The sequence below is a fragment of the Lagenorhynchus albirostris genome, chromosome 2, assembly GCF_949774975.1.
Source record: "Lagenorhynchus albirostris chromosome 2, mLagAlb1.1, whole genome shotgun sequence".
NCBI classification, from domain to species: domain Eukaryota; kingdom Metazoa; phylum Chordata; class Mammalia; order Artiodactyla; family Delphinidae; genus Lagenorhynchus; species Lagenorhynchus albirostris.
Genome location: NC_083096.1, coordinates 80,704,280 through 80,720,921, shown reverse-complemented (window position 1 = coordinate 80,720,921; position 16,642 = coordinate 80,704,280). Strand labels below are relative to the sequence as shown.

Sequence of the window (16,642 nt, the reverse complement as noted above, 5' to 3'; positions counted from 1 at the left end):
ATAGGGAGGGTGGGAGGGTGGGAGACACAAGAGGGAAGAGATATGGGAACATATGTATATGTATAACTGATTCACTTTGTTATAAAGCAGAAACTAACACACCACCGTAAAGCAATTATACTCCAATAAAGATGTAAAAAAAAAGTATATGCTCACATTAAACATTTAGGTAACAGTTAAGCATTAAGTAAACATACATATTTTTAGGTAAATTAGTACACACACATACATATAACACATTATGTGCTAAAAAACATTACATATGTAAGTGCTTTAAGAATTGGAAGGACAAAAGAGATTAATGCATTGTGGGATATAAGGATCAGGTAAGGCTTTTTTGAAGAGGCAGTTCTTATCTAGATCCTAAAGAAGGTCCAGGATGATGAGGACACTGACCTGGCTGAGGCAGAATGTTTGTGAACTAGAGAGGATGAGAGACGTTTGCAATCTCCTTATCTTCCATTATAGAGAACACAGTGCCTTGCACATTACAAGTACTCAGTTAATAATGACTGAATGAATGAAAATTAAGTTGAGATGAGACTAGACCTTATCTTGTAGTCACAGGTTTTAAAAGTTTTTCAGCAGAGGAATGCCTTGGTGAAAATGGCATTTTATAACATTTGATCTGACAGCAGTAAAGTCTCCCAAAGTGGCTACTCAGCAAACTATTGCAATAAATCTTTGACAATTTCCTCTCATTCTTCTTTTCATTTCCCTTAAGTGTTTCTGTAAATATTGATTTAATTTTGTAAATATCTTGGAAACAGTAATTGCTTCTGATATGGAATGAGACTACATTGTTCCAACTCAATAGAAACTAACCACACTAGGAAGAAACATATATATTGGAAGCTTGCAATGTAATCCATTTTTGAAAGATGAATCCTTAACAGTACTAGATAGAATCTGACAGCATAAAATGTACTCCCAAATAAGCTATCCTTGCCTATGGAATAAGAGCCACTTATTCATAAGACTCATACTGCTTTTAGAGACCTGAGAGAGCTTCTCCCCGTTGTAGCACTTCTTCAATATTGGCCACCATGATCCTCTGCACATCTTGCAATTCAGTGTTGATGGAGCCTAGGTTTCTCCGAGCACGACTGTCAATGTAAAGCTTCTTGGTTTTCTGAATGTAGGTATCTAGAATGATGAAGAAAAGTGACTGTTAACAACTTCTTTCGTGTCCATCAAAGAAGTAGGAAAGAGTAAATTCTGAGTTTAGTCCTGGATCTGCAACTGTTCGTGATTAACCAAGCTTTTGAATGAGTATCAATGGGACAGGCGTTTCCCAAAATACTACTACAAAACTGCAGGCTCATTCGTTTTTGCCAATGTCTATATAATGCAAAACTATGAAAAGAATGATTATTAAAGATTATATTTTCAACTCTTAGAAAAACTGTTAAGATGTGTGTGCTTGATACCCTTCATTTGCCTCTAGATCTCCTCTCCACCCTTCTGGGCCTGCTTTCTGCCTGCAGGAAGCTGACCTGCATGGATTACATCAATGGGTTCTTTGCCCTCTAGCTTCCAGTTAGGTTCAGCCAATGGGGGAGCCCCAAGAGTACGGAAGAAGGGGAGTGGATAGTGATATCAAAGTATTTATTCCCCTAGCTCCTCCCTGAGAAGTCATCTTGGGCTGGCAGTATACCTCTACCAAAAGTTACTGCTCCTCTCAAATGGGCCTTTTCCATAAATTTTCTCCTTCCTAGTTCCAGAAACTGCTTTCTCTTATCCATTCAGGCTTAGGGTTGATAACAATTACCATGCTACTGGTCTCAGGTTACTGTACCTTACAGTTCATCTATAACCCATTCATATCTCTGTATATAAATTCTTTAAGCTAATTTGAGTATACCAACTATTTCCTGTGTGACCTTGATACAGCAGTCTTATTTTTTTATTGGGTTTACTGAACCGCTATTGTCTAAAAAAATAAAATTTGCAAAACCAGACATTATAAATTAGCACTTGGAGAGTTTATAGTTTTGAAACACTGGAATGCTTTGCTAGATTTCTTTATTTCTAAAAAGCAAGAGGACCCATTTATCTAGCAAACTCAAAACACTTCAGAAATTCAGAGATAGTAAAACCAATTTTTTTTAACTAAAAATGTCAGTGATGTAGTCTAATCATACTTGTTCTCACTTCCTCTACTTAAAGGCCATTTCCTTTGATCTATTGCCATCAGATACTTTACCAGATCTGACCAGTAATGAGTCTTTCTATAATTCTTATACAAATATGGACACCCATGCTCACTACTTCTGCATGTAGTAAATGTTATGCCCCAATACCATATATCCTCTAGTACTTAAATTAGAGGATCTCGTTCACCATTCCTTCTGATTTCCATAAAATGAGTCTCACTGTGAGTGTGTGTGTGGTGGGGGAGGTGAGGAGGTTGGGTTGGGGGGAAAAAGAACTGTTATTACATGTCAATCTAGATCTTTAGACACAGTTTTTTACCCAAATGAAGAATCAAACTAAATAACAAAAAAGAGCAAAGGGCAACAAGTTCTATGAGGAAAAAATCAAAAGACCAGAGAAAATTACTTATGAGAAGGAAGCCTCATTCATTCAAAAGGACAAAAGACATGGACTAGGAGGGAGAATCCAAAACTTCAGTAGGTAAGCATAAAGAAAAAAAAAATGTGTCAAAATTATATCAATAGCTTCTGCATATCGACTACTCCCTTGATAGAAAGGTGATGCGCAAAAACGTACCGAACTCAATAAAGGAATAGGGTCTAGACACAGTTGGCACCTTCTTCCCATGCTGTTCATCAAACTCTGAATGTAAATCTTCTAGATAGGCAAAAGCCAACTTTTTAGGGAAGGCAGCTTCACACAGAACCAAATAACACACCCCCTGTTCAATAATGTAGCTGCAGAGACAAAAGAAAAGCAAGAAAAAGTTGTTTGTAGATTAACAACACCTCCAACAATCTGAAATAGACTCTCAGTGCCATACAAATCTTTGTTTTGTTTTTTTTTTGGCCATGCCACACAGCTTGTGGGATCTTAGTTCCCCATCCAGGGATTGAACCTGGGCCCTTGGCAGTGAAAGTGTGGAGTCTTAACCACTGGACCACCAGGGAATTCCCTATACAAACTTTTGAAAATATTCTAGCCCAAGCCCTTTGAGGCTAACTAAATCAGAAAGTCAATTTCAAACCAAAAATCACTGGAATCAGAAAGCAAACATCTTCCCATTATTAGAAGTATATTCCAAAAGGAGTATTTAGACATATTTATTCATTACATAATTCTTCAACTAAAATATCTTAATACATAAGACTTTTTCTTGAAAACTTGGAGTTGTGACTCCATCTACCCTTTGATTATGTGTGGTAAACAAGTATATACACATTTAAATTTCTTCCAGCTGTAAGAAAAATAGTGGAATTGGAAATTTTTGTAGATACTTAAAAGTTGGAAGTTAATGTCACAATATTTACTGGGTACAGAAAATAATATCAGGACTAATAATATTCCCGAATTTCCAGGATAGGAGAACTCTGTATTGACTGCAAATTGTTCAGTAACAGAACTGACTCCTCTTGTGAGAGTGAGCTCCCTGGCAGTCTGGAAGAGGCTATATGACCACATGTCTGAGATAGTTTTGGAAAGAGGTTAGGTTACTCAGTGGTATTCAAACTTTTTAGCCATAGTACTCTTTATTTCAGCAAAAATTATATCCAGAAGACTAATATGTACAGCAAATAAAATGAGAAGTTCTTTAGCTTAAGTAGGAGTTTAAGGGCCCAAAGCATTACACATACCCCCACCCCTGTCCTTTCTATGTCTTTCCTAAGGCATCCTATGACTCCACAGAGCATAGTTTATAGTCTATTATATTATATGATCTCTCATGCCCTTTAAAATAATAATAATAACAACAATAATAATAATACTGCTGTCCTATTTCTTGCTTGGGCACCTAAATTAACCAGTCTCCTTGCCTTCAGTCTAGACCATCTTCTAAACCACTAGCTTTATTCCTAAAAAGTAAATATGATATTGCTTAAAAACTCTAGAGGTTCCCTACTACCTATAAAATAAAATCATACACCGTGGTATAGTATTCGGAGCCCTCCAAAACAAGTGTAGTCTGCTTTCCATCATATAGCCTGCTTTCTATCATATATCCTAACACACCGAACAACATGTTGTTCTCCAATAAGCTAGGTTCTTTCACATGCTCGTGGACTTCTGCTTATATTGTTTTTTTCTAACTATAATATTATTTTATGTACCTGGAGAAACCTTGTTCATTTTCATATGCTCAATTCTACTATAATTTTTTCTATGAAATTTCTCTCTATTCTCCCTCCCTCTTTCCCCTTTCCTGAAACTTACTCTCTATAAATGGGAATTTATTGCTTCCCTCTCTCTGCTCTACAGCACTTCTTGTCCTAAGGTATTACAGTATAGTTGTTTGTGTATATGTCTCTCTCTGCTAATAAGAGGATAAGGTAAAACATTACAGGCAAGACTTAATACACTGTCTGACAAAGAATAAATCTTTAATAAACAGTTCTTGGATGGAAATAAAGGAAGAGATGAGATTATAAAGAACCAAGCAGAAGAAAATCTCTCTTCAATTCCATGAGATCTTTCCTACATCTTTTTTGTTCCTAACCCATGGTAGAGATAAAAATACTATATAATGAAGTGCCTCTAATATTTTTTGATATTGAAATACCTTACAAAACTTAATATTCACTACTTTATTAACCAATAGGCCAGGGTTTTGTTTTGGTTTTGATTCTTTATACTTGTTTGCTTGTTCTTGATGAGTAAAGGGTTGGTTTGTTTGAGTTAAACAGAGCAGGTTCTTCCCAGGTCTATATTATCTTGGTATCTGCGTTCCTAACATAGTAAGGATTATTTAGCTTATTCCTTTTTATTTTCACCTGATCTTCCTGCCCTCTCTTTTCTTGTTTAATCCTTCCTGTTTTATCAACTTCAAACGTGACATGTATTAAACATTTAATACCAATTATTTGTAGATAATCTGAACTCCAATAAAGTTGCTTTGATCCCTCTCTCAGCTGTATGCATTATCTATAACCACTGATTAGATGCCCTTAAATTATCTTTTATAATTTTCTTTTTTCTAAATAAAAACTAACACTTATTGACTATTCTCTATGTGCCAGACAAGATGTTAAGTGATATACGTGGATTCTCTCATAATCCTCACAAAACTATGATTCCCTATTTTATAGAGGAAACTGAGGCCCAGAGAAGTACATGTGAGTTGCTCAAGGTTACATTGTCAGTAAATGTTTGAGCAAGGGTACTAACCTACATGTGTCTAGCTCCAAGAAGCTCCCAAAGCAAAAGTTACCTATTACGGCATGATATGTATAGCATTTACTAGACACAGGATAACAGGTTGAATTATTGTATGGAAATTGAATAAAGAAACCAAGATTTCAGTTTTGCAGAATTAGAGCCAGGAAAGTTGCTTCCATGGAGCGACTATAGTTTTAAAGTTACCTTTACTTTTAAAAAAGTTCCCATTCTTATCAGGTGTTACTTGTATTTACTGTATTTCATATTTAAATAATCACAAAGAAATCAGGACTATACTCACTGAAAAGTCATGGCACCAGCTTCCAAGGTGCATCTGGTAGGGGACTGTTCATTCAACTTTCGAAAGAGTTGCTTAGCCTGACTCTGGTACTGTTGAAGGTCCCGGCCAGACTGAAAGAAGACACCTTCATTTAAGAATTTTCCACCAAAAAAGCAGTACCAATTTGTGAGAAGCATCATATTTTGAGGACACTATGTGACTACGGTCCTTCATTTACAGGTTAGTAAGATTTATTTTAACAAAATAAAAGTGGCCTATTTTAGAGAAAAAAGGAGGACCAAATCCCCAGTTTTTCAACAAAGTCACAATAGTTATTTGCTATAAAGCAAAAGTGTACTCCTTAAGGCACTCTTTCAATCCAGTGTTCTTTCCACTATTAGGTCAGTGCCCTCCTCCTAACCCATTTCACTTGCACAGTTACTGGCAGAGAACTGTACAACATGTTCCATACTCAGGGGAAAGTCCTGGGAACAACCGACTGAATGAATCATCTCATTTTTGTGCTGAAATATCAAGCAAAATCTTCCATAAAGTGTTACAGTATTGAGCATTTAAGCAAAACTGTGTGCACCCATGACTGCAAATTATTATGAACACTATAACTGCAATTAGGTAAAAATGAATAAGAGCAAGGACAAAGATTGGAAAGTCCAATATCCTTTACTAAATAAATCTATTTGGTTCCTGAGTTTGGATAGCAAAAGTCTGGGTAGCAAGGGGTATGTTCATACAAAAATGAAAATAATAACATTTGGATGATAGAGTTACAGGCAATATTTTCCTAAACAATTTCTAAATGATTTTACAATATTTTTTAAAGAGAGGAAGAAGTCTACTGGGGGAAACAGCAATGTCATTTCAAAAGGAGAAAATCATACCTCAATAACATACTACATCCAAAATGGAAAAGAAGTGCATGAAGAATGGGAAGCAAATATACATTATTTATTCATCCACATACTGGGGGAAACAAACAAATAACTTTTGCCATGTGATGGGAAGGAATTATTTTATTTTGGATTATTTAGTTTGAATTGAAAGATCTAACACTGTCTCTCCTTGGTAGATGTTTAATAACTAAATGTTTAAATAGAAAAGTGTTTACACAGGGTTCTCCTAGGGATTGGACCTACAGTATAACTATGAGAAAGTACAAAGTGAAACTTAAAATTCCAGATGGTGAACCACTGAGCTGAGAGTAAAATCAGTCAAGGAAGCAATGATAAAATCGTGTAACTGGCAGATAAACAAATGTACAAGTATAGGATTCTAAGCTATATTTAAAATAGTGAACTGGAAGTGCAAATCAAAACCACAATGAGATATCACCTCACTCCTGTTAGAATGGCTATTATCAAAAAGACAAGAAATAACAAGTGTTGGTGAGGATGTGGAGAAAAGGGAACCCTTGTGAACTGTTGGTGGGAATGTAAATGGGTGCAGCCACAATGGAAAACAGTATGGAGGTTCCTCAAAAAGTTAAAAATAGAACTACGACATGATCCAGCAATTCCACTTCTGGGTATTTATCTGAAGAAAACGAAACACTAATTTAAAAAGATATATGCATCCTATGCTCACTGCAGCATTATTTACAATAGCCAAGATATGGAAATAATCAAGTGTTCATCAACAGACAAATGGATAAAGAAGATGTGGTATATATACACAATGAAATACTATTCAGCCATTAAAAAAGACTGGAATCCTGCTCAAAAAACAAGCTCATAGATAGAGAATGGACTGGTGACTGCCAGAGGGGAGGTGGGTCGGGGAGTGGGTGAAATGGGTGTAGGGAATCAAAAAGCACAAACTTCCAGTTATAAAATAAGTCATGAGGATATAATGTACAGCATGGTGACTATAGTTAATAATACTGTATTGCATTATTTGAAAGTTGTTAAGACAGTAAAACTTAAATGTCCTCATCACAAGAAGAAAAAAGAATAAAAATTTTCATAACTGTTTTTTCATGATGGAGGGTAACTAGACTTATTGTGGTGATCATTTCATAGTGTCTACAAATATTGAATCACTGTGTTGTACATCTGAAACTCATATAATGTTATATGTCAATTATAACTCAAAATAAGATAAAATAAAAAAAATTAAATGGTGAACTGGAAATTTCAATATAAATAAGGAAGTAAATAAGCATGAGGTGAACCAGGGGAGTTAGGCAGAGACCACTAGAAGTATCGATTTGTAGTTTAGCACTGTTTTTATGGCAACGATTTGTTATAAGGCTGTTCACTTGAGAAATACTCCTACATTAACATGTATATGTATATTGTTATATATTAACAATACTTTGTAATAATTAACATTATAATGTATATTAACATTATCATATTAAACAGTATTACTAATCTATACATTGTTTTTCTCGTGACTGGTCAGCCAGTTGGGGAGAGTGAATACCATTACATGATTTGAACTAGTGCACAATATCCTATGTTCCTAAATTTGAGTGGTACTTGTCAATCTGTTGGCTTCACCAATGTTGTTATGTGGCATTCCGAAGATATCTGACCCCACAACAGTAGATTAAAGGGATGCAAACAAAGTTGGAGACACTACTAAAGTGCCAAGAAATAATACCAACATAGACCAACGATTTTCAACCTTGGCTTCACACAAGAATCACCTAGAATTCTTTTTTTTTTTTTTTGCGGTACGCGGGCCTCTCACTGTTGTTGCCTCTCCGGTTGCGAAGCACAGGCTCCGGACGTGCAGGCTCAGCGGCCGTGGCTCACAGGCCCAGTCGCTCCGCGGCATGCAGGATCTTCCCGGACCGGGGTGCGAACCCGTGTCCCCTGCATCGACAGGCGGACTCTCAATCACTGCGCCACCAGGGAAGCGCACCTAGAATTCTTAAAATAACTACTCCTGCTCAATCTCCACCCCCAAATCAATTAAATCAGTGTCTCAGAGGTATTCATAAAATAACCACAACCATAAATGTTAATTATAAGTTTTTTGACAGCTAAAGGCAGGTGAGCACCTTAAAGGAACTAGTTAAATAAATACATGGCAAATAAAAAGAATGAAATTCTACCATTTGCAACAACATGGATGAACCTAGAGGGTATTATGCTTAGTGAAATAAGTCAGAAAAAGACAAATACTGTATGTTATCACTTATAGGTGGAATCTAAAAAATAAAACAAATGAATGAATATAACAAATCAGAAACAGACTCGCAGATATAAAGAACAAACTAGTGGCTACCAGTAAGAAGAGGGGAGGGAAGAGGGGCAAGACAGCAGTAGGGGGGGATTAAGAGGTACAAACTACTATGTATAAAATAAAAAAGCTACATGGATATATTGTGCGGCACAGGGAATATAGCCAATATTTTATAACAACTTTAAAATGAAGTATAATCTATAAAAATATTGAATCACTATATTCTAAGTGTGAAACTAATATAATATAGTAAACCAACTACACATCAATTAAAAAAAAAGAAATGGCAAAAAACTGTCAGTGAAATGAAGATTAGCACAAATCCTTTGACTTTATAAGAGGCACTGTAAATACTACTGCAATCTGAGAGAAAGAGACTAACAACTGTACGACCTACAAGAAACTATGGCCAAAAGCATGCTACAATTTCAGGAATTTACAATGAACAAAGCAGTGACTGCCAATGTATAACACTGGGGACATATCTACATAGGAATTACAGCACGCCAACCAACATTTTACAATGCTGGTTCAGTTGGCATTACCATTCCTGGCAGCATGATGTTGGCACAGTCTTCCTGGTAGTTATTTTGACAATATGTATTAGAAATTAAAAAATTTTGCATAATGTTTTATCCAACAATTCCACATCTTCTAACACAACACTGTAAAGCAATTACACTCCAATTAAGATGTTAAAAAAAGTAACATATGGTATATATTTATATAATGGAATACTACAGAGCCATTAAAATGATGCTGTGTAATATTTAATGATATGAGAAGATATTCATTATACACTAAGTGAAAAAAATTAGGTGGAACAGTATTACAGTATTACCAATTATTTGATTTTAAACACACAAAGATTAAGGTTAGACATCAAGTGGATGTAACTTAAGTAGGGATTACTTAATTTTACCACTACTTTTAATGGTAAAAAAAAAAATCACCATTAACTTTTTGGTCCTTTTGTTTGTACATATTTATTGAATTTTCTACAATAATCAGAAATTAATTTTATAATGGGAAAATTATTCATTCATCCATTCCTATTTACTGCGTATTTGTACCCACAATATTAGGACTTGGGGCCAATAAGGGGAGGGGCTAGGATTTGAACAATGTTAGGACTTGGGGCCAATAAGGGGAGGGGCTAGGATATGAACCCAGGCAGTCTAGCTCTGAAGCCCCTGCTCCTAAGCATGCTATATCACCTGTATAATTAAAATTGCTTCAGTAATGGTAGATCCACCTTCTAGGTGATATCTTACTATTTAATATTAAATCTAATTCATAGGAAATGCTCAAGAAACCATATGGCAGCTCTGATCTAGATCTCACATAACAACATAATCACGGCTTTACAGATAAACCCTAGGTTCACTTTTAAGATTACAGTCACAAAGGGCTCACAGTCAGCCAGTCTATCTAAAAATAGTTAGATTAGATGTCCTAATTCTGTTTTCTACTTCATCTAGAACAGACTTGATGAAACTTATATACAGTATAATGAAGACAGCTGTTAGCAATCCAATAATGAAGTAGATGTGAATGTCTACACAAATTCCGAAACTAATTTGAGATCATCAGTATATTTAGGATGTGGTTCTGTATACAAAATGCAGGAGGTACAGGGTAGTAAATTGCCACACAACCACAATCCTTTTTATTGCTGTCACCTATGACTGCTGAACAAGTAGTTGTATCAAATGCCATCTTTTGCCTTTATAAGAATGTTTAGCTAAGCTCTTATCATTTGTAAATTCCTGTTGAACTCTATTGATCAAAGGCCAGGGGCACCAAGAACCAACCATTTTCTTCTAACAGCAATAACAGTAAGGTGATTAATCAACCCTCAATGATTGGGCGAGTGCGCCAGTTTGACTGTACAAAAGACTTTCTGCTTCTTGGGAGTTCCCTGCCCTGTACTCAGTTATATCTAACACCTGAAGAGAATATGGTTCATTTTGAGGTAGAACAGAAAGGTAGATAAAGAAATTGCAAACATCTAAAAAGGAGAAATACATCAGAAAGGAAGAAATAGAATATCAGAGAGTCTAGGTTGGAAAAGAAAAGTTCATCTGTCTACCTGTCTTAGGCCTACATTTCTAGTTATAGCACAGAGGAAACAGTGCATAAGATACTCTGTATCTTTTTTTTTAACGCTCTATTGTATTATTTGAATAATTGTTCATCTCCAGTGAGAAGACAGTTTGTACAAGGACTAGCATCTAGTAACCACCTAAGATATGGTATCTGTTATCAATGTAAATAATTGAAAGAATACATTGAATTACTTGGCCCGGACAATTAGGGTACTTAACTATAAAACTATTTGATCAAGATATCCATTTCTTACAAAGTTATTTCCAGACTCCTAAGAAGTAAATACATTACTAAAATGTCTTAGAACAAGTGAAGCAGTTAGGTAGTAAGCCTGTAGTGTAGAATCAAACAGATATTGATTAAAAAGAACAAACTAGTGGTTACCAGTGGGGAGAGGGAAGGGAAGAGGGGCATGCTAGGGGTAGGGGATTAAGAGGTACAAACTACTATGTATAAAATAAATAAGCTACAAGGATATATTGTACAGCACAGGGAATATAGCCAATATTTTATAGTAATTATAAACGTGTATAACTATAAAGGAGTATAACCTTTAACAATTGTGAATCACTATGTTGTACATCTCAAACTTATATAATATTGTGAATCAACTGTATCTTAATTTAAAAAAATTTTTTTTTAAACCAAAACAGTGGTTCTCAACCAGGGGTGATTTTGCCCCTCCTCCCCGCAGGTGACATGCAGCAATGTCAGGAAATATTTTTGGTTGTCACAACTAGACGGAGGGTGGTGGCAGTGCTATTGGCATATAAGGTGTAGAGGCCAAGGATGCTGCTAGACATCCTACAATGCACAGGACAGTTTTCCCACAACAAAGAATTATCCATTCCAAAATGTCAACAGTGCCGAAGTTAAAAAACCCTGATGAAAGAACTATCAAACCACTATGTTATGTACCTGGAACTAACATAGTGGTTGTAGGTTAACAGGGAAGGAAGGAAGGGAAAAAAAGCAGGCAGGGAGGAACCCTGGTGAAAAATTCTGTTGTGCTACTTATTAGCTGTGCGACCTTAAGCAAGAGACCTATGCTCTCTTAGCCTCAGAGATTCCTTATCTATAAATGGGGATAATAATAGTACCTATCCTAATAGTTGGTATGAAGATTGAATGAAATCATGCATTTAACAGGCTTAACACAATGGGTGGTATGTAGTAGGCACTCTATCAATGTTCTGTATACTATTATAATAGTAAAAATAAGTCAAAGATTCATATTTTTGCAGATATTAAAAGTTTTGGAAAGACGTTATCATTCAAAGTCAAAATTCCTAAAGGAAATCACTATGGAATTACAATCACAAAAATATTTCTGTGTAAAATATCTTTCCTTGTCAATTAAACAAAGCAACCCATCTTGGTAAACTGATACCTAATTTGGAATTAAGAAACACACAGTAATAAATCAACTAATTTTTTCAATAAAGTATGAAGGCAGAGAATAAGAGCCTACTGATATATGGACTTTCAAATCCAATTTATATTCTTTGCCCACATTGGAATTCAAAGCAATAGCTGGAAAACTGACCAGATTTCTGTCCCTTTGGGAAAACTACTTCTTAATCAAACTACATATCCTTCAAGGAAAATTTCCCCCACACCATCTCCCTTTTTTCAAATCATGTTCCTGCATTCATTGTAACAATTTCACTCCTTCTGCACAGTCCTGGAAAATGTTAACATTGGACAAGAGAAAAATATTTCACAATTGAAAATTCAGGGTATGCTATATTTTTCAAATTTTATCTCAACTTAGACTTTGTCTTGTGGAATAAATAGAAAATATTTCACTTAGCATGACCTGCTAAGCAACTTAGCAACTTCACAATCTGTATCATTACTCTCCTAGAAGTGAAAGTAAACATATTTCCAAATCAAACCTAAAAAGGCATATAACCAAATAGAAGCTTTCCTAATTAGGAAACACTACTGTTGGCTTAGATGTCATTTCTTCTGGGAACACTTTCCTGAGGTCCAAAAATCAATTTAGATACCTTTTCCATGTTCAACCACAGAAACTTCTTCCTATTCCATAGCAGTTATACTACATTATAATTGTTAGTTATCTGGTTTCTCCACTAAACTGTAAGTTCCATGAAAGTAGGGACTATGTTCCACAAACCCCTGCATTAACACCATGCTTGGCACATCTGATGTGTTCAATGAGGTTTTTTTTTCATGAATATATGAATGAAAAGTTCAAAAAAATGTGCAAAATATTCATCTTTTTTTAGGCCTTGAGGTTTTGTTTTTTTTAAAATTACATTACTTGGGTTGTATGATAAAGTAAGATAAAGTTGAACACTTTAAATAAATTATATAAATTTCATTCTCAGCCTCCTTTCTTCAGGAACTTCCTGACCTTGCTCCAGGAACTTGTCTCACACCAGAAATTTGCCTTGTGATTTTAAGGCACAAAGCCTCTTCCTCTCAAGCTATCTAGAGGTTTTGTTTTGTTTTTTTAATCAACGCAATACATTTTTGAGCACCTACTAGCACAAGGCTGCTATTGTAAAAGCTATGGGAAACACATAGATGACTAAGATTTCTCATTTGCCTGCTAGGAAACTTTGAAAGACAAAGGCAAAATTGTAAAATAAAGGTACAGAGCATTACAGGAATATAACACAAGGGTTATAATTCCAACAACAGAAATTTAGTAAGGCTTATTGGAGGTGGGAATTAGGCATAACTTTGAAAGAAGGTACTGTACTGAACTTCAAACAGGTGCATACATGTGGCAATAATACCTCATCTGCTTTCACTAGATGTCAGTAAACTAGGTCAAGGATCAGGTGCTACGAAAAGAGGACTTAGGAGCTGATTTTTCCCAGGACCTGTCAGTCAGCCTTATTAACAGCAAAAAAAAAAAAAAAGAAATCTTGAATTTTAACAAAGTCCCTAAAGAATTACAGAACACTGGATAATCACAATCAGCCAAACCTATCCCTTCTCCAGAGAGTTTTTCTAAAAAGAAACAGGTAACACAAAAATCTACCTCCGCCTTCAGGCAAGATTTATTCTAACAGAGATTTATTCTAACAAGACTTATTTTTCTCCACTGCCAAAAGAGGAAAAGCACTTCAGAGGGGTCAGAAACGCCTGGGAGGCCATACGGGTCTCCCGCGTCCTAAGGAGGAATCCCGTGCTGAGAGCACAGCGCTCTGACAGGAACTTGGGGTCCCGGGGATCTAGCAGCTCACCTGTTCGTCCTCCTGCATCGAGGCGGCCAACGGGAGCCCGTCCGCCACTCGGGCGATCATCGTGAGCAACACCATCTTCACAGGCTACGGAAACTCAACACTGGCCCGGATGGCCGTAGGTGCGTCTTAACTTGCTCCGCCGCGACAACAGTTATACCTCTACCTCAGTTCCCAAAGACCCAGCTGCTCGCGTCTCCGCTTCCCGCTGAGGTGGCCGGAAACAAGCTCCAGAGCTCTCCACTACCGGTCCTCAGAATTGGCTTCCCACCGAGAACCACAGCTACAGCACACAAGTTCCGCTGTATCTCCTTCCACCTTCAGAAACTTCCAAGGCCCCGCCCACTTTTCTGGATTTCCAGCTTCGAATAAGCCTTGACGCGTGAGAGGGCATGGCACACAAACTGAAATAGAATTTTCTAGTTTCTGATACTTTAGGCTTGGGGAGAGGGCTGGGAATGAGGGTGGGAATTAATGGGTACTTAGATGAAGGGTATATGAAAAAACTGACAAGCTATATACCGGTATTTTCATATTTTATTTTTTATATTGTATATCCTGTACAAAATATTTTCTGTATTTGTATATTTCTAGGAAGAGATTTTTGTCTGTGTGTGTGAGTGTGCATGTTGTTTTGGGGTTTTTTGCTTGTTTATGCTGTATCCCCAGGTCCTTGAACAGTTTCTGGTAAAAAAGTATTAATTGCATGTGTGAATAAATGACCAAGTTACAGGACCTCAGAAATCACCTAGCTCAGTCACCCTTCCAAAAGCTGGGATCCATGGTGATAGGTAGCAGGACAGCCTTGCAAAACTTCCAGTAACTGCATTCACTCCCTATCAGAGCAACCTCTAGACAATTCCACTTGAGGAAGTGTTATCATCTCTTTTTTCTTTGGTGTCCCTATCTCTAAAATGAGAATATTATCTGCCTCTCAGGATATTTGTGATTATTTAGCAAGAAAGTGTAGGTGCACACATTTTGTAAACTAAAAAAGAAGTTATATAAATGTTGTATTTTATTATTTATACTAGTAACTACACCTTATTAAGCACTAATTGGTGTTTGCATTAATAGAAACACTGCTAAGTGCTTTATGGATACTAGTTATTTAACCAAACAACTCAGCAATGTTATTTAATATTAGGTCCCCACTTTGAGTTGGAGAAAAAGCCTCAGAGAGTAATTTTTTTAAGGTGACACAGCTAGTGGTAATGGGAACAGGATTTGAGCTGAGGCTGAACTCCAAAACCTATGCTCTTAATCCTGATATGACTCTGTCTTAACATTTAACCATAGGTTAAAGAGTTCATGCTTTTGTTACCTTTTCTACAACTCTACAGGTACTAGGAGAAAACCAGTATTATTTCTGGAGAGGATTTTGGGAGGAAGACCTAATGATTGACTCCACACAAAAGATGAAGGACTGGGATCCAGACAAGACAAAAAAACTGATGGTGCTATTAACAGAGACAGTGAGAAAGTGAAACAGAAAGCAATCCTTGTGTATACGGGAGCCTAAGCCGGTAAAATCATATCTTACGTTTAGAATAGCTCACAGATGTAACCTGATCTAACTTCCCTTCCAACCAGCCAACAAGGACATGTCTTCTACCACTGTCTCAAATTATGGTCACTCAGCCTCTGCTGCAACAATTCCAGTAATGAGAAATTAATAATACAAGTATTTTAACTAAGGGTATGGCAATGTGGATGACAGAAGCAGAGAGAGAATGCACGGAGAAGCAAATTTGGAGCAAGAATCCCAGCCTCTTTCCAGTTCCTGAATCTAGGCTCTTCCCAAGGCCCATTGTTTGCCTGAAACCTGACAACAGCACTGTGAAATGGGTCAAATTCAAGAATCTTGGCGCTTGTAAACGTTGTACTTGGGGGGAAAAAAAGGTAAACAGAAAATTGAATATCAGAGCTAACAGCAAATTCTTACAACTTATCAAAGAAACCGAGTAAAGCACATATATCTATATCAAATTAAGCAGATAAAACAGAATGAGACTTTGCATTAAAGCAGAGTCAGAAGATTAGAGATTTTACAAGTGAGATCAAAGGAAGCAATAGTTAGAGGCTTGTGTCCATTTATTTTTAAACAATTCTTGAGTGCCTAATTAAATGCTAGACACTGAGCTAGGTGACGAAGATGAATAAATAACAGTCCCAGCAACCTGTGGCCCGTAAAAACACTGTCGCTTCAGCGAAGAGGTCTACAAGTAAACAGCAGCTTCTGTTTGAATTACATAATTGCAAAAATGAAAAAAGCGTTTTTTAGGAGGTGACGCTCTTGGCAGACAAAAAAATAGATAGCCACTATATCTGGGCTGCTATCCAGACATATGCGCTAGTACGGCTGACCGGTTATTTAAAAATTGAAACGCTTTCTTTCAGATTAGTAAAAAGAACCTTCTCTAAGCTGCCTCTCTTCAGACCGCACCTCCTTCCAAACAGCGCCAAAACTCTTCGGGTTCCGCCTCAGCAATTCATTCACCGTAGCTTCTGATTG

General features: G+C 36.5%; 1 protein-coding gene across 2 annotated transcripts in view; it reads right to left on the bottom strand.

Moving 5' to 3' along the window:
* Positions 1-14,334, bottom strand: part of SEC22B (SEC22 homolog B, vesicle trafficking protein) — a 63,523-nt gene extending 49,189 nt beyond the window's left edge. For both annotated transcript variants that reach the window (XM_060139159.1, XM_060139158.1), the window contains exons 1-4: positions 14,131-14,334; positions 5,612-5,721; positions 2,734-2,894; positions 1,000-1,146 (exon numbers count right to left, since the gene is read on the bottom strand). In XM_060139159.1, coding sequence (XP_059995142.1) covers positions 1,000-1,146; positions 2,734-2,894; positions 5,612-5,721; positions 14,131-14,205 — 493 coding nt within the window. In that variant the 5' untranslated portion in view covers positions 14,206-14,334. The remainder of the gene's footprint in view (positions 1-999; positions 1,147-2,733; positions 2,895-5,611; positions 5,722-14,130) is intronic.
* Between the last annotated feature and the right edge of the window lie 2,308 nt (positions 14,335-16,642).